The 27,600-nt window shown below is 25.5% G+C and overlaps 1 protein-coding gene across 1 annotated transcript; it reads right to left on the bottom strand.

The window, feature by feature from the left end:
- Positions 1-16,079: 16,079 nt before the first annotated feature.
- Positions 16,080-27,101, bottom strand: LOC145849129 (somatostatin receptor type 5-like). The gene is made up of 11 exons (XM_082954227.1): positions 26,817-27,101; positions 25,356-25,472; positions 24,579-24,697; positions 23,385-23,578; positions 22,574-22,599; positions 18,765-18,809; positions 18,574-18,687; positions 17,795-17,974; positions 17,029-17,252; positions 16,805-16,966; positions 16,080-16,497 (listed from the first exon to the last, which is right to left on the bottom strand). The coding sequence occupies exons 1-11, from the start codon at positions 27,076-27,078 to the stop codon at positions 16,381-16,383; spliced, it is 1,560 nt and encodes a 519-aa protein (XP_082810353.1). The 5' UTR covers positions 27,079-27,101; the 3' UTR covers positions 16,080-16,380.
- Between the last annotated feature and the right edge of the window lie 499 nt (positions 27,102-27,600).

The raw sequence follows: 27,600 nt of genomic DNA, 5'->3' as shown, positions 1-27,600 counted from the left end.
CGCAGCAGTTTAATATAAAAAAATGTTTTGATAAGCTAAAGTAATTTATAGTTTGCTTTATTGACAAATTAGCATATAATTACGTTTAACACATATATTTTTTTTTTTTGCGTTCGTGTAAAAGTAATTACTCATTAGTCTTAGAAAAAGTAATTTCTTTTTTTACTTATGCTAATAAATATTCGAAAATAGTTTTACAGTATTTATAGTGTAAAGTTTTTTGATTTACATTTAACTTATTCGAAACATCTACTATTATGAAACTATCACAGAAAGGTTGTTTTTATCCGAATTAAATAACTTAAAAGTCTTTTTAAAACAGCTACAATAACATCAACAGTGTACAAAATAACTCTAAAATACTAATATACTTAATTTTTTTTACCATGTTTTTGACGACTTTCATTTCTATATATGCATTTCGATGTTTTTCAAAAGGTTGTTATATGTAAAATTCAGAAAAATTGTAATTTAAATAAAACTTTTTTACAAAAAGCAACGTAATTCATGATGTAGGAAAGTTTTTTCCTTCAGAAAATAAATATTAAACGAAAAACTTAAAACTTACTCAAAAGTCAGAACTGAAAAACTAAGACTTTTAACAATATTTAATAAAATTTTGATGTTATTTCTTACAACTAAAACAAAGTTTTAGTTTAAATTTTATAAAACTTTTTTAGTGTAAGCTGTTACTTGAATGATTTATAGTCGTTATTCTTCAATTAAAAAGTTACAAAAATACAAACACAAAGTGTTGTGGCATCTAAAAACGTTTATAAAAACAAAGTTCATCAATAGTATTTTATTTATATTAAAACACTCACTAGCATTGAATAAATAAAAAGTAGTAAAATTATGTCAAAAACTTTATTAACAGTTGTTAAAGAACTTTTACTGATAATAAGTTTTTTCCCAACATTAAATAAACTATAACTAAGATCTTCTTTTGAACATAAAATAAATACTATTTGTCAAAGTTCTTTTGACTCGCTGTTTTTAGAACGTACAACTAAGTTTGTATCTTATGGAGCCTTGAAATGTACTCATATTATACTTTGTCTAAGAATTTCATTTAGTTATACTTTTAAGAGTATAAAAAAATACAACTAAATAATACAAGAATGAACCATTGGAACTGGATAAACGTAAACAGATATGTTTAAAAATCTAACATTTTTCTAGTCGTCAAAATATTTTTGATAGTTCATAAGAGCTTTTTGTTAATAAGACAGCTAAAGTCTTTACGACCATCAAGTTATCAAGGAACATTAAAATAAGAATAATGTAATAAACTTATCACACAATTATCCAGTAGTAACAGAGTTTTTTTTTTTAATTACAGTTTTAAACCAGGCATTAGACCACGGTTTCCTAAAGTTGTTTTCAAAATTTCCCACTTGGCTAAAAAAAGTCGCCCCAGTACTAGTTAATTAAAAACTTAAATTTTACCGCTTTCTATTTATTGCTACTGAAAGCTTAAATCGCCCAAAGGGAACGACGTTGCTTACTTTAGGAAACCCTGCATTAAAGATTCTAGTTTTCACTAAATACTCTAATAGAAACCACTCTTACTAAAAATTGTAGAAGTCTTTATAAAAACTAGTTATTTTATCTTTAAACGCAGTTTCATAATTTTTATTTAATTTTTGTTCTTAAGTTAAGTTTTTTTAAATGTATATATAATTTTTGTTAGAGTTAGGTTAAACTCTTTAGCTTAAGTATTGGTTAATTTTCTCTTGGCACAGAACAAAATAAATTTAAACTTCTTAGTACATAAACCTTTTTAATATTTTCAAAATCTAACTTTTTATTTGTAAAACAATTAAAAAAACCCATCAGCTATTGAGTTTACTGCCCTAATGGTTGAAACAATTTTAGAATATATAATAATATTAAAAAGATAATAATGGCTGTTAACAATAATTTAGAAAATAACAACAACCCCGAAATTTTTTATAAACAAAGATTTATTTTTTGTTTGAGTATATAATTTTAGAGTATAAGATAAAAATCACAGTTTTTATTATTAAAAATAAACATAAAACTAATATTTTCCTTTTCATAAAATTAAAAACATCATAGAATTTACTAACTACATCTAAGCTTACAACTCAAAAACAGTTTATTTAACTATTATTGATTACACTTTCACAACTTCTAAATCTAAAACTTTCTAACAAACTTATAAACATTTATAATAAAAATTTAGTGTAACAAAAAGCAACTACGTATAAAAATCGATACCTAACTTAAACTTGAGAGAGAAAAAAAAAACTTTTAAAGCAATACTTTTACCTAGTTTTTTCAATATTAAGTTAGAGCATTTAAAAGTTTTTTTAAACGATGTACTTAAAAAAAAGAATAACTATCAGTTTACTTAAAGCATTTAAAACAACAAATCTTATTGTCGTTTGTATTTCTAAATTCAGTTATCTTTATTAAAACATTCTTTTATTTTTGCACATTTTTTAGCTTTATGTTGAAAATAGTATTTATTGAATTAGTAATTAAAACTTTTTTAGTAATAAATTGTACGTTACAAAAACTATAAATTTTTTATCTAAATCTGACAATAAATGACTAAACTAAAGTATTATAATAGTGTGAGTTACACAATTAAAGCAATAATTATTAGGGAGAAAAAAGCTGTTTGATTCTTGTATCATTGAAGTTTTTTATAATACTTTTACATAGTATAGAATATAATACACATCGTTTTAAACACTGCATTTAAAAAATTAAATACCTACATAGATTTTTTTTTAATTAAGTTTTTATTTTACCCACCACAATATGGAGATTACTTCAATTAATAGAATTGTATGGTTATCGTATATGTCGTACATTATTAACAATAAATAAATAATAACATTAACCTAGCTATAATATACCTAAAGTTACTATATACTATACTTACACAAACTAGGTACAATAATTGAGTGGTTTGGTTATTATTAAAAAAGTAATATTTAAAAAAATTTTACACTCACTAATTATACAAGGAACCGTGCACAAAATAACAATGTCAAAACTCTACGCTTTAAAAAATATTTTAAATGAAATCAGGACCTTTAAACTAGTGATGTACCGGACCCGGATCCGGACTTTTTGTTCAAATTAGGATCCGGCCGGACCCGGACTTTTTTTTTTAATTAAAATCCGGCCAGACCCAGACTTTTTTTTTAAATTAGAATCCGGCCGGAACCGGATTCGGTTATTTTTTCGAATTAAGATCCGGCCGGAACCGGACCCGGATATTTTTTTTTCAAATTAAAATCCGGCCGGATCCGGAAAACTAATACTCTAAGTTATTAGTAATGTAAGTAGTATAAACACTGCTATGTACGATAATGCAATTCTATATAAATAACTACTAACTAAGTATAATTGTGTGAAGATTATCTTTTATGTGTTATATCTAAATACATACTTTTCAATTTTGAAAAACTATAGTGTAAAAAAAAATTAGATTAAAAAATATTAATGTGCTGCTAAAATAATTAAATAAAAAGAAAGTTTATGATAAATTAATTTAAATTAATTAATAAAATTAATTAAGTTTATGATTAAGGTCTGAACAATATTTACATTTAAATTTCATTAAAATTGAAAGAACAAAAGAAAAACTTGAAATTTAAAGAACAGTAAAAAATACTTCAAATTGAAAGAACAATAAAAACACTAAAATATCTTTTTTGCTAAACTTATAAACTTTCCATGATTTTTGGCAACCAGAATATCACCTAATTTTAGCTAATATCAGGGTTGCCACTCATTGATTTAAAAAACTAACCTGAGTGATTATAGACTTTCCTGAGTCAGAATGAGGCTTTGGAAAACCAAAAAATAATTACTTTAAGCAGTAGAAAGTATTTATTCTATTAAATCAGTAGAACAGCTATCCACAAGGTTGAACATTTTAAGTAATGTTTACAATTAAGGCTATAGGGTGGTTAAATACTTTTTTTACAAGTTGATCTTATTTAATAGAATATTATCTTAGCTACCAGATGCTTTTTATAGCTTTACAAAATTCAAAGTAGTTTTTGAGGTATAAGCGGTCAAAGCCCGAGAGTTCCATAGGGACCTAATGGGAAGGCGTAAGCTAAAAACGCGGAAACATCCATTTCACTAAAATCTATTTCCTCCTAGGTTCTTTAAGCTAGGTACCTCAAATTTTCAAAAAAAATATTCCTTACACAGTTTAAAAGCTTTTGAGTGTTGGAATTTCAAATAATTGAAATTTACAAACTTAAGGTCTAAAATTCAAAAAAAAACACCTTTTTTTGAAAAAAGGGTACTTTTTCTAAAAATAAAAAAATTTCCTACTCTCAAATTATTTAAAGTTTAGTAAAGAGTAAACTGTGAAAATTTGAATGAGATTGCTTAAAAACTGTAGAAGGAGATGGATTTTTAATGAAATGGTTTTTTTTTCGCTTTTTTAGTTTGCACCTTCTATAAGGAAGCTATTGAGCTGGCGGGCTTTGACCCCTTGTATCTCGAAAACTACTTTGAATTTTGTTAAGCTGTAAAAAGTATCTGGTAGCTAAGATTAAAATCTATCAAATAAGATCAACTTGTAAAAATCAAGGTGGACCCCCTATAGCCTTACCAATCTAAAATCAATTAAAATCAAGTCCTTGAACAAAACTAACTAGAAAACCACAAAATGTTGAAAACTGGATCATCTAAAACTCATTCAAAATCTAAAAGAAAACTAGCCTGAGTTTTTCAAAAAATCTTAAAACTAGTCTGAGTTTTTATAAAAAACTAAACTAGCCTAACGCAGCCTTAGATTTTCAAAAATTCCCAAAAATTTTCAAACTAGCAGGGTTGCCACTGTTTAAGTCAAAAAAAACTAGCTAGAGTGAGTATAAACTAGCCTGAGTCTAAAATTACTTTAATCTAATAATCAGTAGAACAGCTAGCCATAAGGTAGACAATTTGGTAGTAAAGTTTTTAATTTTACAACATAGGTAAAGAGTTGCATTTCTGAAATGTTTGTTTCATAGTTTAAATGCAAACAAATGTAAATCAGTAACGTGTACAAAATGAGTCAATCACGGTAGGTGTTTAATTTTCGAACGTATTTTCTGACGAAAATGACTCTTTTTAATTTACACAGGGTTTGTTTTTGAAAAAATACTTTTCTGTATGCTCTTTTTTACTAACTAGATCCGAATCGGCCGGATCTCTGTTAGGATCCGGCTGGAACCGGACTTTTTTTTTAATTAGAATCCGGCCGGACCCGGATCCGGACTTTTTTTTCAAATGAGAATCCGGCCGGAACCGGACCCGGATTTTTTTTTTCATATCAAGATCCGGCCGGATCCGGATATCAGACAAAAATGGCAATATCCGGCCGGATCCGGAGCCGGATAGCGAGTCCGGTACATCAATACTTTAAACAAAGCTTAAGTCTAAGAAAAAGATATTTTAGAATGTATAAAAGAGAATGAAAATTAACTATTTGACGTTTAAATTAAAAAATACTTAGAAGTGAGGATTATTTAAAATTAATTTACAATAGACTGTAAAAATAATAATGAAGTTCAGTTCGAAAACTATTTGTTGACACTCGTACTAGCTGCAGCAAGGTTGTGGCTCAAATATCTCTGCAATAAAATTAATAGGTATGTATATGGCTGTAGAATACGCATGCATTGTTGCATCAGACTCTTAATTTTCTCTTAAATTTCAGTATTTAACACTGAAAAGTTTAATACACAACATTCAAAAATAGAAACTGCATATGAAAGATGCCATTTCGTTACAATAATTTTAATTTATATTACCATTCTAAAACACAACTTAGATAAATCTTATATCATTTTAAATAACATAATTAGCTAGTTAAAAAATAAGTTAAAAAACACACCAAGAGAAAATGTTTATATAAAGGTTATAAATACATACAGTCTTCAATCCAAAATAGTTCAATTATATTATGCTTAGAGATTTCACTACGGTAAGTAGTGAACTGCAAACAGTATAATTTCCAATAGTGCTCAGTGAATGTCAATAAAATAAAGGTCATTTGTCCAGGTTTATATAGATTTCTTATAGTACTGGTAGACAGTGAGAACTTGCTAGAAATATCAGTGGTTCAAGCAGAATGTTGTCTTTGACCTAGAGGTAGCATTATAAAATGTTCCAAGGAAAAATGCGGAAGAATAAAAGTACTTACAGCGCCTAATTTCGAGAATAATTTTTGGATTTTGTATAACAAAAAAATTATGTAGTACAGACTCTGAATTTTCTGCTACACAAAATGTAAAATTTTTGTCTAAAACTTTGCATTGTTTGAGATATAAACTTTTGAAGTTAATTAAGCTTTGTAAAACTTAATAAACCCACAAGCTAGCAAAAACAATATAATTTTTGAATGAACATTTGTATTATAGTATAGCTTAATATAGTTTTTTTGGTGTATAGTTGTACTAAGCTTTAAAAGTTTTCTCAAAATTATGTTTATGAATTTTAGACGAGTTTGAAATTTTTAGTATATTTAACTATAATTTATTAAACGACAAAAATTGCTTGGTACTAGAACCTGGTACACAAAGAACCTTTCAGTTATCAAGTCGCACACCTTTTGGATAGCTTTTATCGTCTTGTCCAGGACAATTTCTTTTTTATTTTTATTTATTGTACAAGTCCTTTTATAAACTTAGTAAATAAAAATTTGTATATAAACAAATGTTTGTTAATTTAGAATGAAATAAGTAAGTCAGGTTTATTAAAAATATTCTATAACTAGTTTTTGTACAATCAAAGAGTTCAAACATTGACTTTTATAATTTTAGAAGATTGCTTTTAACTGTTTATTTAAACGCACATATACGTATTTGCGACAACAATTATTTAGAAAACTAATTTATACTTGTAGATGTATTGCAGTTGTAGTCTTTAAAAATAAAGTTAAGCTACTATATAGTTTAAGTATAATATCAATGCTTTTTTTAATTAATTTTAGGTTTAGTTTCACCAAATTAAAAAGTTTGTAAGTTCCATGTTTTTATCATTTACTTAGCTAGGAGCACTAATCTACCATAAATAAACTAATCTAACATAAATACTTACTTTTGTATAGTCTATACTATAACATGGTATACTACCACATTCTCAGACCAGTTACAACCAAAATAAGTTTTATAAATTAGGTTTTAAGTTTTGCTTTTACTAAGAATTAGAAAAACAGTGTTCTACTTTTTTATCTAAAAACTATTAAAATTTTCTTTGAAGTATTAAAAAAGTAACTGCATTTGTTATAAATACTTATTGAGATTTTTTGTTGAGTGGTAAAGTTATAAGTGTAAATTTTCTTTTCAATTTATTTGACTAAAATTGTTTCAACATGCTCTGGACTTTTTAAAGAAAAAAGCACAGACTATAGCCGACGGCAATAGCCCAATATGTAGGCTGTGTCTCAAAGAAGCATCAGCCGTTGTATATGCACTGAAAGACAAGAGATGCCTAAACAAAAGAAGCGAGTTTGTATCGTCTTGTAGACATATAAAAAAACGCTATTAAAGTTTAACAAGTTTTAATTTCATCTTAAAATAACCTAAATTTCAATTTGCATCTTAATTTTATCTTTATCTCTTTCAATTATATGTCCTAATATATAGTTACTCACTGAAGTTATATGAATTTTTGCTAGTTTATTGTCGATTGGTAAATTAATTTTTGCACAAGCCGTTTTGCATGGTTTTTGATAGTTTCAAAATTACGTCATAATCTATTTATGCAAAAAATTTTTAACTTTCATTAGTGATTTTGTTTTGTGCTTTATTTTAAACTTGTTTTGAAGCTGATGAGTGAATAGTCACGAAACTCGAGTCCTTTGAGTTTTGCATCTTTAAATAAACCTTTTTAATATATATATATATATATATATTGAAATGGCGATTTTAAAAATTCTGGTACATATGTTTCATAAAGCTTTAATTTGTATATGAAACATATGTACCAGAATTTTTAAAATCGCCATTTCAAACAATTATTTAAAAGCCCTTCAAGTTGGCTCAGTAGAAGGTGTTTAAGTTTGAACATTAACCTTATTTTATATATATATATATATATAAGATGTAAAGTTAAAAGGCGTTAAATCCTGGAGATCCTGATAAGCTAAGCTTATCGGAATAAATACCACAGATGTTCTTGTGCTAAAACTTTATTTCAACTAACGGCTTTTCACTGCTCTCAAATAAATTTAAGAACAGATCTACGGAGTCTATAAAATATTAACACACATTAGAAAAAAAGCAGAAAAAGCATGTAAAATTATGTATAGTGTTTATGTAGGTAGTAACTATAAATGAACTTTATGGTTTAAAAACAAAGTTTGGGATAAAAACATAAAATTATAAAACTGTCTACAAAAAATTCAAATTTAATAAAAGTAGGCACTAACCTCAAAAAGCTCTAAGAATAGGCAAGTTTTTAAAATTAAAATTAAATTGAGTTGTGCAGAAATTTTACGTCATAATAAATTTAACAAATTGGTCAATAATTTATACAGCTTAAAAACATGAAGTATTAAGCTTGCAAGTGTATGTAATTGTAATGTGAGTGTTGTGAAATAAATTAGTACATAAGTAGACAGAGTTATTTAAAGTAGAATCGTCGGTTGTGGGGACAAATATTCTATAAATCTTGCCGCTTATTCAGAAGTAGGTCTTTATCTTCTGCTGCAATTACTGCTCTTTCTGTATTGCAAGTTAAGCAAATTCTACTTACTCCGTTGGATGCATGTTTGATCTTTAAAACAATACTCCACTCCATGTTTGTATTCTATAGTATACTTACATATATATATATATATACTTACCCTGAAGCAAGAAACGTAGCGTCAAATGTTCATTATGGCTCTGCTCTTGCTCTTGGTTTTCTCTCTATCTAAACTTAATTTAAATTTCATCAAAAGTTCCTTATGGATGACTAACTTCAAACTACTCGACATTCAAAACAATGAAGCAGTATGTGAGAAACGCAGTTTTATTACAGAAATACTGCAAAAGTTTGGATAATCCTAAATTATGTCGGTATTTTATCGTGTCTGCGTCTGCAGTGCTCTTAAAGCAAGACGTTGACCCTGCCAATTGTGCAAGAGAAAAATACCAACATATTCCCACAATAATTACTCCTTTATATAAATATTAAATTTCTATTTGTGCTAAAACGTATTGTTCATACCAATAATATGTACACCAACCTTCACATGACCAAGCGTAGGCTTTGCTATCTTTGTCATATTTTGTAGGTAAATAAAGAGCACATTACAAAGGTGTTGCTGTGCAACGCATTGGTCGTTAGCAAAAGTAAGACTACATTACAACAACGTTTGCAAGCGCAACTGAAGAGCTTCAATATAGGATTTGATGAGTTAAAAACTACCTGATGATTTCAACTTTTTGTGATCTCTCATCATCAAGAAAGTTAATAAAAGAGAAAAAGACTTCTTTAGTAGACCATAAAGAACAACAAATCAAAACAAAACAATTTCAATTGCTTATTTTTATAGCTATTACTAATGTGTTTCAATATTATAGTTACTTATACTCGTTAAACTTTTTTTTAATAGGTTTTAAACTGCCTTTAATTTTTGATAGATTTTTATTCGTCTTTCCATATATACTGTACATTGTCTTTTTTTTTTGTATTTATCCCTGTAAGAACGCTATCTTTGGCCAGTTTAGGCTGTAAGCGGGCCATTATTACTATAAATAGTCAAAACAATTTATTCTTTCAAAATTTTACTAAGAAAACAAAGTTTTTCTAAACAAGCTCATCAGTACTTATATTAAATTCGAAAAAGATATGTTTATAATTCATGGAAAGTACTTTAAATATTAAAAAAAATAATACTTAAAATACCAGTATTTTCCACGACTTTTAAATATATCTTTCCATAATTAAGTATAATTACGGATGAGCTCATGAAGGAAAACTTTGTTAACATGACAAAATTTTGAAAGAATAAATTGTATTGATTCTTCTCCGGAAGTAGAAATTTCTGTTTATTGTTTTTTAAAACATCATAACGCATAATAAATAGTCAATGACGATTTTTTACTAAGTTTTATATCGGGATATTTAATTTTCCAAAGATGAAATAAAAAGTTTAAGACTGTTTTCATTGCAATATTGTTGTTTAGCCTTTTACAGTTTTGCTTCTAAAATAAAAAAGTTTTAATAGTTTTTGAAAAAACTTTAATAGCTATTCGCCAAGCGCTTAATTTATTAAAATCAATTAATACTTCATTCTGAATTAACTTATTATGAATTTTACAACCGAAATCATTTAGATCTAATTTTATTAGGTGTAAATAATTTGAAATAAAATTATAACTTGAATAAAAGTTAATTGGTCTAAAACTGTGGTTTAACAAACTAAAATTTATCAAAAAAAAAAATAATATAGGAGATTTAATTGAAGGAAACTACTTCGGACAAAGTTTAAATTAGTTAGAAACTAGTACAAGTCCGAAACCAACATCTCCTAGTAGAACTTATTTATTATGACTATCGTATAATAAACAAACGGTATTAAATTTTTTTTTAAATTTGAATTGAATAATTAACTGTATTTAAACTATTAATCTTGAAATGAACTTGTTAAAAAATGAGAAAGTAATAAATATACTTTGCAGTTTGTAATTGTGCTAAAGTTTTTTGTCCGTTACGGACTAGTTTAGTGATAACCAGAAAAAAAAAATAAAAAACAATATAATATAAAACAAATGCAAGGTAACTAACTATGAAGTCGTAATTGCTATTAATAAAAATAGCACAACATATCAATACAGTAATTATAAACATAGTTGTATGTTTTAAGCTTGAAGAACTACAGTACACTACCGCTTAAGTACGCAAATTGAACCCGACCAAAAAGTGCGTACTTAGCACGGGTAGTGCGTACTTTTTGACGACATAGTATAATATGAAATTTAGTTGTTTGTTTTCTTTCTTACAACTAGCCACCAAATAATTAAGCCAAACAAACAAGTCTTTTTATTTTAAATAACATTTAATACATAATTCTAATTTGTAAAATTTTTTTATAAATCTTGAAACGATTTATTTTTTCTATAAAAAGTTTCTACATAATTAATACATACATTTAATATAGAAAGTCAATGTCAGTCAATGATTAAAAAAAAATATTAAGCTACATTTTGTTTTGTTAGAGGAAAATTACCAAACTACATTTTGTTTACCAAACATTTTCAAAACATCGATGTATGTACATTTAAATTAATTTATGACTTAACTATTTTGTATTTGTAGGTTTTTTTAACTTTGTCATCTATATTTATTTTATAGCATTACAGCTCAAATATCATTATTCTTTTTACTTTTCTGCAACTACTACATAAGTATTTAGTTTATTAACATTTAATAACAGGACTGTCACAATCTCAGGTTACTTTAGACTATTCAGGATTACTCACCCTAGTTTAAAAGTTGTGAAAGTCTCAGGCTAACTCAGCAGGTTGGCCATTCTACCTGGAAACATAAAATAATCTGGAAAAACTTGATGATTGAAAATTTAGGCAAAAAAACTGGAATTTCTTATAAGTTCTAGTATAACATCCTTTACTTTGTCTTTCTGGATAAGTGCGTACTTAAGGCGTGATGCGTACCAAACAAAGTGCGCACTTAAGCGGTAGTATACTGTATATAAATGTGTTCAGTAATTATACTTTTACTTAAGATTTAAATTAAAAACTTTTCAAAACTTAATACACGCAAATTAATATATTTTAATTATTAATTTAGAAATTCTGTCTAAATGCTTTATTGTTTGATGATTTTTACATGTATTAGTTACAAAAAATTATAATTTTGGATAGTTCACTTTATAAAAATCTGAAATTTTTTTATAATTATCACTTTTGAAGCTATTAATTTACACTTAAAACTTATAATGCGCAGAAAACCAAAACTTATAGCTAAAATATAAAAAAATTAAAATAGAACAATTTTAAAACTATTTTTATAGAAGATATATACTAAATAGGATTACTTTTAAATACAAAAATGCGATGCAAGGTGAATAAGTTCCGAAATTTAAAGACATTAAAATAAAGCATATCTAGCATTAAAATGTGCTTACAAGTCAAGACATTGAATAAATTGTTAACAAAACATTAAAATAAAAACTAAATAAAAAATCCAAACTGCAAACTTCTTAAGTGTTGGCAAGTTCATTTAATATTGCTGTGGCTTTTTAATTGACGGTTTTCTGCAGAAAATTTAATTTAATTTAATCTTATATTGCCACAGTGTACTTATATTGTTGTTTCTGTTGTTCTGTCTTAAAATCATGCAGTTACGTTGGTTAGCTATAATATAATTTCGGTTTTACCCAGACAAATCTTCTATCTTGATAATGTTCCTGTTAATGATTTTCCGCATATATTCTTACTTTTTGAAAAGCTTGTTTGCTAATTGTAGAAATGTTTTCTTAATGTTAGTTTTGATGGGGTGGCAAAAGGACTGGTTATAATAGATATTATTTCCCGATCTGGTCCTTTTTATCTTAAGACTTCTTAATTTTCATTTGGATATTTTCATTTATAGTATAGATTTGCAATATCTCTTGGTGATTAGTGCAGTATTAAAATTTTTTATTGTCTTTAATAGCATGAACGTTCTTCATTTAAATGACAAAGATAGGAATTTTTTACTGATTGGTGCTGGAATGCTTGTTAATGTGTTAAAAATAACGAAGTTAGACGACATAATAGAACTATTCATCTCAAACCAATTGAAATTTTTGTACATAATAAAGCAAGTTGCTTGATTTAATGACGATAATCTGGCTAATGTTATAGTAACCAGCATTTGAAAGAATTAAAAAAAAGCAAATTAAAAAGTACATCAAAAGACTCAAAATAACTATATCAGTTAGCAAGACTTGATAGAGTTTTCTATATGTCACATATGATCTTTCAAATAATACATATTTAAAAGAATTCAACCGCTAACCAATCGTACAAAACATATCCTCGATGATTAAAAAAGTATATTTGCAGATGGGCAATAAATTTCTGCAAAAAAATCAGTTAAAATGCTACTGAAGGTCAGAAGATAAAAATATTAAGTTGGCTCTACGGATAGAACTTTAGAAAATAAATTATATAGCATAGTTAGTAACTTAAAGAATGATAAATATAATAGAACTGAGTTAACCAAACACGCTTATAGACTGAAAAAAAGTTGAACTATACTGGAACATCAAACACCATGTAGGAGAAGTTTAAAATAAATGAATAAATGTAATTGTTGTAAATTATAACGAATGAAAATAGTATTAGCCAATAATTGTTCTAACTCAAATAAAATATATAAATACTATTTAAATTTGCCCATAATTTAAATGCTTTTGTTTAAAGACAAAATTTTAATTTTATTTTTTAGTATGAACATTTTATTTCTAACTAAAGTATATAAGAATTTTAAGCTTTTTTATTATTTAAAATTTTAGTTTATATAAGATCAATAGTATAAGTATCAAAACTGTGTTTTATTCTTAAATAGAATGTACATATTTGCAATATTTTTATATTTATATTTTAATTATCTTTAACTGTAAACATAAGGCTTTGATCATACCACTTTGATTATCAGATCACAAGCTTTCAATAGACTGAGATTGTATTGTGTAAAAACTATTTTATGCTTACCTTGCACTAAAATTTTACTACATCATTAACATATTATTAGAGTTGTCTATACTTACCATTCTGTAAAGGACGAAAACATGTAGTGTAGTAATGAACCCTTGTTGAATAGGTATTTTATGTTTAAGTTGGAAAAAAATCATCTTAGAGTTTTAGTATAACTACTTTATAATTAAGAGATTAAAAATGCCGAAGATAATTTACTACTAGGATGTTTGTTATTTAGAAAAACTTATTTTCAAGCAAACAATAACTCATAACTTTAGGTAAACTAACTTATACTGGACAGAACTATTTAAAACTAATCTAGTGAAAGGGTATTTTATTAATTGCCAATATTTTTAAAATGTAAATGTTTGAAATACTTAACAAAAAATAATTTTCTCAAAATATAAATTAGCCGTATGAGTCGTAAAAGTTTCTTGCGGTTCTAAAGCTACCACACACAGTCAATAACTCTAACCTAACAAAAAATATCACAAAATAAATCACAGAACATGCTTACCACGCTACGCATTAAAACTTAGAGTAATCTAAGTATCTAAACATGTTGTAAGTTTGACATAAATTATGGGTGGTAAACGTACGGCCCACGGAGTGAAAGTGACTGGCCCGCAAATATTCTTAAATTTAAGTTGAATACGGCGCACGAAAGATAAAAATGCGGCCCGTGCGCATGTACATCAGGCCCGCTAGACCAAATTTTGAAACTTACACCAATTTTTCTGAGATTTGAAATGAAGAGCAAAATAAAAAACTCTTAGGTACAGTTTACATAATATTTTAAACTTACACTAGATAAAGTAAAAAAAAAGATCACAGTACTTTGTCAAAACCAATAATAGAGTTATTTTCGTGAATTAACGAAATTGAAATGGCTAGACTGCCAGCTAACGAAAAAACTTTTCCTTATCTGGCCCACCGACGAAAAACCTTGTTCACCCCTCACGTAAAAGATCCAATATCACCGAACGATAAAAGTTGAGTTATTATAGATGTAATTGTTCCTATTAAAAAACCTACATTGGACAAACTATACGCTTTTTTAAGTCTAAAATTAAAGAAGCATAGAAGACTTTTTGCAGGTTTAATATCAGAAAAACTTCATAAATATCATAAAGAGTTGTAAATGCTGCAAATTATATAAATAAGGTATACCGTGCGAAGAAGTATGATACCTAGTTGTTTAAAATTATTAAACAGTGTGCAAGTATATCTTAAGAATGACGCAATAACTGTTTATTTGGACAAACCAGTATTTTTCAAAGAAAAGTTCTATTATGCCATTGCTCTGTTTAACTAAATGTATTAAAACTAAAATATAAAAAAGCTATTATCTTCCTTTAAACTATAAAAACTTTTATTATGTTCTGTTTATATGTTTTATTTAAATATACTCTACTATTGCACTTTTATAAGTATTTAATATTTTCAATGGTTATTTAAAAGTAAGTAATTAGTTTTCTTATTGTTTTTCTGCCATAAAAAAAATTTCTAAAGTAAAGATATTGAACTTAATTGAATATTTTACTAAAAAAAAATTTAACTTTTACTTCGTTTATAAATCTTTTAAACAAAGATCAGCGGTGTTTAGACATGTACCATATATATATAGAATTAAGTTATTTAACTTAATAAATTAAATTTTTCACACTGAGCCCACCTTGAGGGCTTTATTATTAAAAAGGTTTATTTAAAGATGCAAAACTCAAAGGACTCGAGTTTCGTGACTATTATTTTAAACTTGTTTTGAAGCTGATGAGTGAATAGTCACGAAACTCGAGTCCTTTGAGTTTTGCATCTTTAAATAAACCTTTATATAAATATATATATATATATACATATAATACTTTAAATATTAAGAAAAAAATCAGTTTTAGATAAATGTGTTAGTTGAACTGTATACAATGTTCAATTAAGGGTGCAATTATATCTTTTTGTTTTTAACTTATGCGTTTCTAACTCGATTTATTTGGTATTGTGGTTTTTTCTAACCCATTATGTTTCCCAACTTGAAATTTTGTAACTTGGTATTTTTCCAACATATTTCTATTTAACTCGATTAGATTCTAACTTTATCTTTTCTAAATTTATACGTTTCTAACTTACTTCGTTACTATATGTTTTATAAACCTTGTACTGGTTTATAAAAGTCAACGTTAACTTTATTCTACAAATACTTTTACTTTTTAATTTAAATTTTTTTTAATGATTAGCTCTACATTTTTTGTTGAAAAATTTTAAATTGCTTTAACTAATTAATAGCTCTAATAAATTAATGTAAATTAAAAAATAAATAATGTCTCCGAAAATTTTTATCAAACTAAGAAAATAGTTTTAAAAGTTTATAAACAATGAGAACTTCAAAATACAGATGGTTGTGACATGTAAAAAACTTATAGTTTATTTCGCAACAAAAACTTTAAAACAGTATTTTATTACAGTGAAGGAATTCTTTTATAATTATATTTTTTAATAGTTAATAAAAAGGTTTTAGTTTTTTTTTTAAATGACAAATTAAAAAAATAACTTTACAGAAAATAAAAAATATTACATAAAGTTGTTAAATCGGTTAACATTTTTGTAAGTTAACATTATCTTTCCTACTAATCATTCATTTTTCAATTCATAAACAAACACTTCTTTAAATCTTTTAACAACACTAAACTCAATTTCGAGAATTTACGCTTCATAACTCTTGTTTGTTAATGAAAAAGTGATTAGTCTGATCATCGTCAGCTCCATTAGCAGATGACCTCTCGACAGGAGTCATCTCAGTTTCACATAATGGAATTTCTGTTTGCCTCTATGAAAATGACTTTTACTAAACGACAATACACACATTTCCAAAATACATTGTAAACACATCACTAAGTGTTTTTTCAAATCACATAAAACTATAAAACTTAAGATTAGGTTACGTAAAGTATGCTTTGTATCAGTTTTCAGTTTACAAAATTAGTGGTATAAAAAATTGTTCTATAAGTTTTAAAGATTTATCAACACTAACTTTTTTTTTTTTTTAATAATACTGTTTAAGTTGGTAATTTCGACAAAAATAAAAGTGTTTTTTTTTTTGTCGTTTAGAAACGCTACAAATATTGTTAACTTACGTTTTTGAATTTTGTCAAAGAAAGGCTTTTAGAATGTGAATCTTTTTTAGAATTGTTTGAGTCATGTTTTTTGTTCATATCTTGTAATAAAACTCCTCGATAATCGTAAGTACCATTGCTATCTAAAAACTGACTTTTTCTGTTACGTTCACTTCCAGAAGTCTAAAAAATTGTAATATTATTTGACTTAACATTAGTTGTTTGTTTATTAAAGTTGTGCTCACATTTTTCCAACCGTTTTTGGACATTGCTGACTCAAAAATTTTGTCTTTTAAGAAACCTTCGGGAAGAATAGCTTTTTTAGCGTTCCTTATGCTTTCTTTGAGTCTGTCTTTGAAATTGTGTCCGAGAAAAGTGTACAAAAGCGGGTTGATTGCTGAGTTAGCGTAAGCCATCGCAGTAAAAACTTGCACTAAGTAGTCGCATGTTGTATAGCTCAGAGATGTTCCTGGTATTTTGTTTCTTAAATTAAATGGAAAACTTATAAGACATTAATAATGTTAATAATAATGTTAAACTATATGCTGTGTGTAGATACGTAGATGTAACAATTTTACTACGTACGTCGTTTATGTACTAAAAAAAACACAATACCTTACGTTGTAAAAAAAGTGTTAATTTTGATTAGTTAATACTAAGAAAAAAAAAAATTCATAAACTTTGTTTGAGTTTTTTATCAAATTATTATTAATGATTGTAGAATATTTTAAATATAGCTTAAGTAAACTATGTTTAACTATATTTTGATTATTATTTAGGTTATAAATTTTCTCACTTATCAAAAATATTTTTCTAATTTAAACACTAAAATTCTTAATATAAAATAATTCTTATATCAAGTTTTTTGCTTGAGTTTTTCTTATAAGCTATCAATTTTATGCCTCTTTATTATAAAAAAAGACAAGTGTAAATGCTTAATTAAGTCAAAACATGCAAATAACATAGTTGAAATCTTAGCTAGTGATAAAAAGTGAATCATTGACAAATAACCTTTTAGCTTAACTAGCGTCATTATATAGTATGGAAACCAGCATAACACAAAGCACACAACTAGAATTGCTACCATTTTTGTAACTCTTTTACGCACTCTAGTACATCTACTACCAACTGAACTGGCTAGTTTGCTTTCGGAAATTCTGAGTTTTTGTACTATAAATACGTAGCTGACAGCTGTAAAGTATTTCTTTATTCTTTTATTGACAATTTTGAATATCTTATATCTTATAGAATATTATAAAAAAAGGTCACAGTTTATCACTAATATAAAAAAAAAATTATGTTAATAAATTAATGATTTTATTATAAATTATAAACTTGTGTACTTTACTAGTTTATGATTATTTATAATTAACTTTTATGCTTTTAGGAATTAAACAAAATACTCTAAAGTGAATTTACTTCAACTAAATACACAATTTATAAATTGATTATATATAGAACTAAGATTGGTTATTCTAAAATAGTATAAGTCAAAAGGTTAATTATTTGACCTTGTACCTTTTTTAAATACAAACTAGTTCAATCGTACGGTTAATTTACTTAACTAAGTTTTTTAACTTTTTAACTTGCTTTACAAACATATATAAAAATTTTCATTTACTTGGCTAGTTTTTTTTTTACAACTACAAAGTAAACAAGTTAAGTAAAACAAAAGAAAACGAGGAAGTTAAGCAATTATATTTACAAAAACTAATATTTAAAATGACTGTATTATTTTAAACTTTAAAACTTGCATCAAATTATTCATCTTAAACTTAAAAAAAACTTACTGATTACTACGAACGGTATCACAAACGTAATTACAAGTTTAGCTATGCTCCAAATAGTTTCTGGTAATCCTAAAGAAGGATCCCTGCAAGAAACTCCTTCTAGTAGGTTGTAGTCTATAAAATGTTGTAAAATGTTTTGTATTGTTTTGTTTAAAAATTCAAACAAAGTTATAGTAGAATGAAAAACTCACCAAAAGTACTGTTTTCATCTCCAATTGTTGTGTAAACATAGTGACCTTATAGAATGTTTGTTATTTTTTTAAACTGTTTTAATTAATTAATATTAACATATATACTATATAAAAAGGCTTTTTTATACATGTTTCGGTCATGATGCACGAATCATAAGAAAAAAAAAGTCAGTACAATGTTAATAATCTATAATTCTAGTTTGACAATGCATTGAACGTTTATTTATTTTTTTTTTTCTCCTAAAGAATTGAAAAAAAATGATTTAAAGACTAGTTATTCAGTAAAGGTTGGTGAAAATAGGTGAACATTTAACAAGTTCGATAAAAACTTAATATAAATATTAATAAAACTGTTCGTATGTACGTTCATATCTATCTGTTTTATATAACATGTATCGATCTGATATGTCGATAAACTTTAAACATCTTAAACTAATTTCTTTTAAAGAAACATAAAACCTAAAAACTAACATACATGTGTTTATTATATCTAAAATTTGAGAAAATTACTATCATTTATTGAACTATTATTAGTAAAATATGTTTCAACATTTAAACTTATTTATAGTTGCTAAAGTTATGTACCCTTTTTAGTATTTATATAAACTTAGGGTCATAAGGAAAGGAGTTATGGCTATTTTTTACGAAAATTAACATTGGCTATTATATGAAAGCTTAAAAAACGAAACAGAATTGTTTTGATAGATTATAAAAGTTACAGTTTAATTTTGTGATAATTTTTTTTTAAGTTTCCGATACAAGCGTATATAGACCAAAATCTTTTCATTGTCAATTTCCTCGAAAATTTAAACATTTACAAAAATTTTACTAGTTTCATAGAGTTGCATACCCAACTTAATCAAACTTATAATGAGCTACAAATGAAAAAAAAAAGAAAAAAACTTACAGACAAAATTTAGACTCTAAAACGAAAAACTCTATCTAAAATGAAACTAATAAACTTTACAACAATAAATATTTCTCTGAAAAAATTATCAGAAAAAAAAACTTGCACAGATACTATTATTATTATTATTATTATTATTATTATTATTATTATTATTATTATTATTATTATTATTATTATTATTATTATTATTATTATTATTTTTATTATTATTATTATTATTATTACTATTATTATTATATTGTTTATTGTGCAATGTTGGACTCAGGCATCAAAACCTGAGCCACTTAAACAGGACACACAAAAAGAGAAAAAGAAAATAAACTTATATTCAAAACTTTTGGATAAATTATATATATACAAACATAATTTAAATGAAAACACAAAGTTAAACACAATATGATAAACAAATGAACTAAATTGAAAATTCAATTCAAAAAATTCAAAGTTATATATTACTTAGTACACACAGTAAAGAAGTTTGTCTAAAATCATGGCTTATAAAACAAAATTCATAACTACAAAATATATAAGTAAAATAATAGTTTGTAGGGGGGAGGCGTAGGGAAACGAATATTTTTTCTTTTGTTTAAAGTGAAAAATTAGTTAATTTTACTGGTATTTATCGTATTTAAATCAAATCTTTTTAGCTTTAAACGAAATTGTTCTACCCTCTCACAAGATACTATATCCTGAGGTAGTCTGTTCCACATAGCTTTTGCTCTGTGAAAAAATGCGCCTTGCCACTGACTGTTTTGAAAATCATGTTTACATTTTATTTTCAAATTATTTCCTCTTAGTTGATATTTATTTTGGGAAAAATTAAAAAACTGGTTAAAAATTTTTTTATATTTGCCATTGATAATTTTGTAAAGAGTTAATAAATCAAATTCCCATCTTCTATATTCCAGTGATTTCAAGCCAAATCTAATCATTCTATCATTATATGACGTGTAAGATATGTTGCATCGACTACGAATATGAAGGGTAAAACTCCTTTGCACAGATTCAATTTTGTTAATATCCTTTTTTAAATGGGGTGACCAAATTTTGGTACTAAACTCAAGTTTAGGGCGAACGTATGTTTTAAATAGTTTTGTCAGAATTGAAGCAGAATTAGTTTTAAAACTTTTTAATATTTGATAACATGTAGTTTTTGCAATCTTATATAAATAGTTGATATGTTCATTCCATTTCAAATCTTTGGAAATATAAATTCCTAAATCTTTAAAAACTTTAATTTCTGGTAACTTGATGTTATTGATTAAGAGGTCAGTTGGAGAAGATTCTTTTTTGTTAATGGTTAGAATTTTACATTTGCTAGGATTTAAGTTTAGTTTTCTTGTTTTTAACCATATGTAAATATTATCTAAAGATAGTTGTAATGAAGTAATTGACTGACTAAAGATTTTGGCATCATCTGCAAATAAGCTTAACTCACTTTTAATATCAATGTTTGAACAAATATCATTAATATAAATTAAAAAGAGAAGGGGACCAACTACACCACCTTGTGGTACTCCACTGTAAATTGTTAAAGAGTCAGTGTTAAATATATCTAACATTATATACACATAAAATATATACTAAACTCTACGTAAAAACGTTAAGTTTCTATCTGAAGTGTATTTAATTTTTTAATTTATCAATAGTTTTAGCAAACAATTTAACGTTTTATATGATTCAAAAAACGAATTGAAAAAAAAAATAAAATTAATTAATAAATAACTTAGGAATTTATATATAACTTATTTAAAAATAAGCAAAAATAAATTAAAGCTATAACATTAAAAAAAAGCACATAAAGTAAAGCAGCAATATTTAAAAAAAAAACAGTAAAATAAAGCTGTATCCATAAAAAAGAAATTGCCTAAACTAAATAAAAAATGTAAAATAAATCTATCCTTTTAATTAGAACTATCAATTTTTACAATCTAGAATATATGTCTAAATGTAGAAGTTTAAGTATACCAGAACAATCATGTAATCATGTAAATAACCACAAAAAAAAAGTAAATAAGTTTTTTTCTTTAAAAAAAACAGTAAAATAAATAAGAAAAAATAAAAACACTAATAATAATAAAATAAGTCAACCTATTACTAGTTTTAAATTTTATCAGTGATTTCAGCTCATGATTTAAATATTTAATCTTCTTTATTATCTGGCAAAAATATAAATTAGAGACTAACAATTTTATTTACACAGATAAAATGTAGACTATGAAATTATTTACTAATACACTAACAAACTAAAAAAAACATATATATTACAACTTTCTACAAACTAGACTGAACCAATGCTATTGAAACCCAATTAATATACTCAAAAATATAAACACCTACTCTGATTAAAAATAAATACTGATTTAATGTTTATAATTAATTAAATAAATAAATAAATTCTGTTCATTTTATGTAAACTCTATTAAATTAGTTGATCATTTAACAAACTATCCTTTAGTTCAATCTGGAACCTTCCAAGATGGCTTTAGTGTTTTAACTTATTTTCTTATTTAAAACTTAATTTATTATTTAATTTTTTTTATTTATAGTACTTTTAAAACTCGTAGACTTTTTACTTACAATTTAAATAAACTATAGTTAAAATCGTTTTGAAAAAAAAGCTATTTTTGTTTTACTTCTACTTTAGACTTTTTTATTGGTCTATTTTCATTATTTTTTGAAAACATAATTAAAACCAGATTGCCTAAAAAACACTGACTTAGTATGGTTAAATACTTCAAATCTATTTAAAGTTTCTCGTTCGTTGAAATATTGATAGGATTTGATACAAACTTAAGCAATCAAAGTCATAGCATTTTTGTTCTTAAATATATATAAGTAACAATAAATTCAAAAAAAATTAGTTGTTGACTGTAAGATCTTCATAAAAAAAACTCACCACTTGAGTCCCCTTCCGTTTCTTCACTAAAAAAATGTTTGTTTATTTTAGTACTGTTAGACATACTTTATAGACTGTCTAAGTTTATTTTTGATTATATTTTCTTTATTGTGTAATCTTCAATTAAAAATTAATGTCTGTTATGTTCGTTTGTATTTGCTTTGACTTACACAATTATTAATGCATTAAGTTAGAAACAATTTTTTTTTTTTACTTAATTTTCACGGTTTTTATTACTTGAGCATCTAATTTAAAAAATACGCTTTAAAGTTAGTTTTTATTTAAACTTTTTCTAGACATCGAATCTATGCTAAAAAAGAAAAAGTTCATATTTGTATTATTTAATTGCTACAGAAAACAAAAAAAAAACTGTTTTAAGCGCAAAAAATGAGGTTGACAGAAAAGAAAGAAAATATTTTAGTAACTAGTTTACATAAAACTTTTTTTTGACTATGAAAGTTTTAATGTATTTTTTAGATACTTAATTGCAACCAGTTTAACTAAACTTCCACATATACATAATACAAATGATGATACATTTAAAAATATGTCTTTATGTTAACCAATATTTATCTATCTATACAAATACTCTAAACTATTTTATTGCTAGTCATTTTTATTATTATACCTTTGAAAAATTTTGGCACAACTTAATAAAAAAAAACAGAATATTCGAATACTTTTATGCATTAAAACTTTAATTTTAAACTCATAATTTAGTCATAATTAAAAACTACTTTTAAACTTAAGATTTTAACTAAATAACAGTTTCCTAATTAAATGCAGCAATAACAAATCAATTTCAACTAACGGGTAATAATAAAGCGACGGTAAATCATTCAGAACTTGATCTTTTGTTAAACTGCCCGGAAATACTATCTTACAAAGACTTCTTCCTACACCCATTAGTTGAATTTCTCCAAACAGTGCTTGGGGTAACGACATTAAGCCAGCAAAAATCCAAATTAGTAAACATACAATAAGAGTTCTTTTTTTCGTCCTTAACTGATAATTAAAAAGTTTTAATCTTGTTTGGTCTAGTTTTCAATGTTTATATAAATACGTTTATTTAAAGCTGGTAAAAGTAGTTTTGTTTTTATTACGATTGGAAGCTGACTGAATTGTACTTACATAATAATTTTTTCAATGATCCATTATTAGTTAAAAATTTAGTTGTTTAATTACTTAGTTTTACTAAAACAGGATGTTTTCATTGATATAAAAACAAGTTTTTTTACTTTTTAAGTTTAAAAAACGACTAATAAGTTTATTTAAAACTTTAACAAGTTTACACAAAATCTTCTATTTGATTTTTTCTAGATGTTGTAATTTAAAGATGTTTTTATTTTGATTAAATTTAAAAATGTTTAAAGTTTACTGCCCTAATTTTATAAATATTTTCAGCCAAAAACTGATTTTCACCTTGAACGTTTTAAATAATTATGCTGTCAAAGTTTAGTATAATCTGGTTTTATAACAGGCTAGAAAAACAACCTATAAAAACTATTTTATACGATATGTCAAAGATTAAGTTTTAAAAATTACAAATGGTCTGATTGTCAAAAAACACAGTTTACAGGACATTAATTATTTTTAAATTCAAAACTCAAAAAAAGATATCTTAAACTTAGTTTTATTTAAAATGAAAATGAGCAAACAAACAATGATTGATGACTGTTTCCTTATTACATATTTTAAAAAGATTTTTTTTTGTCCCAGCAGACTTTAATTACATAAAACTTTAAACATAATTTTTCTTTGTGAATTACGTGAAATAAAACTTTGTAACTTCAATAAATACCAACTTTAGTTGTTTGTGTTATTTAAACTGAATTCTAAACTTCTTACAACAGTTGGTTATTATTCATTTTATTATTAAACCGTCTGACAGCTAAGTATCAAACTGTACTGACAGTTTACAGTTCAAAAAATAAAAAATAAAGATTGCATGTACATTGTACAATATACAAATGAAGCACTCCTTGGTTCAAACTAAACAAATTACCTGTTGTGACCTCGTGTTGTAGGCTACTGCTACATACCTGTCTACGCTCATGGCGGTTAGAAACAAAATGCTTGCAGTGTAGTTGAGTGTTTGAATGAACCTGGCTGCTTTGCAAAATCCTGTTTAAACAACTTTATTAATTAAAGTCACCAACAAAAATTTAGTTTATTTAAACACTAAATCTATAACTTTATACATTCAAGTATAATTAGACAAAATATTAATATTTTTAACTAGTTGAAAAAAATTAATTTTTTATATTTTTTTCTTACTTAACTTAGTAGTAAAGTTTTTATTATTCAGAGTTGTTTGTAAAAAGTAAACTTTTTGTCCTCATGAAAATTTTGTATTTGTATGTTAATGTTTAAATATAATACACTATGTTTATATATAATTGATTATGTTTCGTAATGTTTGTCCATAGTTCACAAGTAAGCAATTCAATGAAGAGCAACAAGTTGTTTTGCAACAAAATATAGAGCTTTTACATAAATATTTAATAGAAACATAGATTATAGCTTTTTTCGATGATCAGTAAAACAAGGTTGCAAAATTGTGCCAAGTTTATAAAATAGATTACTTAAAATTTCAAAAGTTATCAGAGTACATGAATGATATAACGATAATTTGTTTTTAAAAACTTATATGTTTAAAATTTAGGTTGTAAGGTTTAACATTATTGACTTTTAATACATTTAAACTTGAAAATAAACGTATTTAAACTCAATGCTACTTTATGATACAATTATTTATTTCATGGTTTTATAGATTACTTACCAACTCCAAAAGTCCAATCATCTGTTAGTTTATGAATAGCAAACAGCGGTAGCATAGACAAAAATAAACTGTCAGTTATGGTCAGCTGAAGCACATACATTGCAGTGACCGTTTTCGCTGCAAAAATGTTTTGTTTTATCCAAAAACAAGGCAGTTGAAAGAATAAAAGCTATGGACTATTTTTGTGCTTTTTAAAAACCTTTTAGTTTTTTTAACTTGCTAAGCTCTTAATATATATGAATATATTTTAGAATTTTATTAGTGTTTCAAGTTGTAAATATATTTAATAGTATTTAAAGTATAAATTTTAGTCATAGTTCGTTCATTCACTTTCTAAAACTATGACTGCATTGAATAATTATCTACTATTAGTTGTAGATTAAAGTTCAAAAGGAAGATTTTTGTCGACAATCGCAACGGTGCCAAACAAACAATTAAAGAAAAGGATAAAATTGAGTTATCTGTATGTCTCGGTAAGAATCTTGATTTAATAAATCGTCAAAGAAAGACAGCTGTAAGCAGCTGCAAAAAAATACAACTAGAGTTTTACGTACATTGAAAAATAATAGTATGAAATAAATTTTCGACTACCTACTAAAACTAAATAAAGCTTATACCATAAGAAATGACTAGGATTATGACAAAACTTCGTCATAAAGAAAACAAGGGATAATGTAGTTAGTTGAACAATTTTTATTTAAGGAAGTAGTCCCAGAAGAGCTCTTATGATTAAGAAGAAACTTGTTAATACTGGTGAAAGATAATCGTTAGCAAAATACCGTTGGTACAATTAGTATTCTTTTATTTATGTTGTTACCAATAATGAATATTTAATTTACCTTTAATTAAAACAGTTTAAAAGTTAAATTTTTAAGCATTTAACTTGTTATTTTCTTTGTCCATTACTTTTTTTGCTGATTTATAAAATTTACTTTAGTTCAATGATAAGTTATGTACATCTAAAACTTGAAATTACCTAAGTTTATCTTTAAATGTATCTAAATAAAATAAAAACTCTCAGTATTTATAAAACCAAAATAAGTTCTCTTTCATTGTGAAAAAAGTAGCTGTTTTAGTGGACTTTATACTTTAAAAAAATAAAGATACAAAGTCTAAGATAACAAATAGTAAATAAAAAAACTGTTTAATCTTAATACTTTAAAAACTTGATGTTATGTTTTTCAATTTAATTTTAAAAGCTTTTGAAATGCGTTTGTTGGCAGTCTAACTTAAACTCAAAACACTAGTGATTAGTATCATATTTTTTGTTTTACTTTAATTTGTTACTAAGTCGCTATACTATTATACTAATTAAATGTCTATAAATAATTATTTCTTTTTTAAAGTACACCGAGTTTTATGTAATTATTATATACTTGTTTCATTGCATGAAAAAGTCAATTTTAGTTATAGTCAGTTTGCTTTTATTCAACTTAAAAGCCTAATGATATTTAAACTTACAAATTTCTCGTCCTGCAATTATCACAAAAAACACAATGAAGTTTGCGATTATTCCAACAACAGAAATCAGCATGTAAGTGGCGGAGACAATGATTTTTTCCGGTGCCGCCGTTGAGTTTATCGTGTTGAACATCGGCGGAGGTTCGTCTCCATCGTATGTTACGTCTTCATCGTAAACTATATATTCCTCTTCATCGTAATCTTGTTGCGCGTTTGTTAGCAAGATGGCAACAAACACAAGGAGCACCTTTAGTTTATGCATGCAATTTTTTTTTTCTTACAAACAAATCTGTATTCGAAGCAAATTTAAATTAAAGTGTTATCGAAAACAACTTAAGTTTTTAACGACCCCTGCACCGGAAGCAATTTCCAGTAAATTTCTACACGGAACAGAGTTAACAATTACCATCAGAACAATGGAAAAGTTCGGATTGCTTTGAAATAAACTATTTCTTTTTTGTATTTAAATTTCAGTTGTATACTTTTAAACTCAAAATGTATTGTGCTTCTGTAAGAGAATTAAATGTACTTGTAAAAAATAACAATTAATAGTATATTAAAACCTTCAACAAGCTTAATTACATTCTAATAGTATAAACGTAGTACTTTGAGTTTAGTACTTTAAAACTTAAAAGTACAACTTAAAGCTTGGAAATTTTACATTTAAACTTTAATATATGATGTAAAAGCTTTTTGTTAAGTTTTAAAACATACATGAAAATACATACATTATTTTAAGAGTTTTAAAAACTACTTAGTAACAACAAGTTTTGGATTGTTAAAA

The sequence above is a fragment of the Thalia democratica genome, chromosome 1 (genome assembly GCF_965202585.1).
Source record: "Thalia democratica chromosome 1, ktThaDemo2.hap1.1, whole genome shotgun sequence".
In the NCBI taxonomy this organism is placed as follows: Eukaryota; Metazoa; Chordata; class Thaliacea; order Salpida; family Salpidae; genus Thalia; species Thalia democratica.
Note: the sequence above shows the minus strand (reverse complement) of the source record. Positions and strands in the feature narration are given on the sequence as shown.

Excerpts from the sequence above, each read along its gene's own strand:
- LOC145849129 (XM_082954227.1), bottom strand. The coding sequence starts at position 27,078 with ATGCATAAACTAAAGGTGCTCCTTGTGTTTGTTGCCATCTTGCTAACA. Across the intron at positions 18,810-22,573 it reads AACGGAAGGGGACTCAAGTG|GTCACTATGTTTACACAACA; the intron begins GTGAGTTTTTTT and ends ACATTCTATAAG. Across the intron at positions 16,967-17,028 it reads CCAAAAACGGTTGGAAAAAT|ACTTCTGGAAGTGAACGTAA; the intron begins GTGAGCACAACT and ends ACAATTTTTTAG.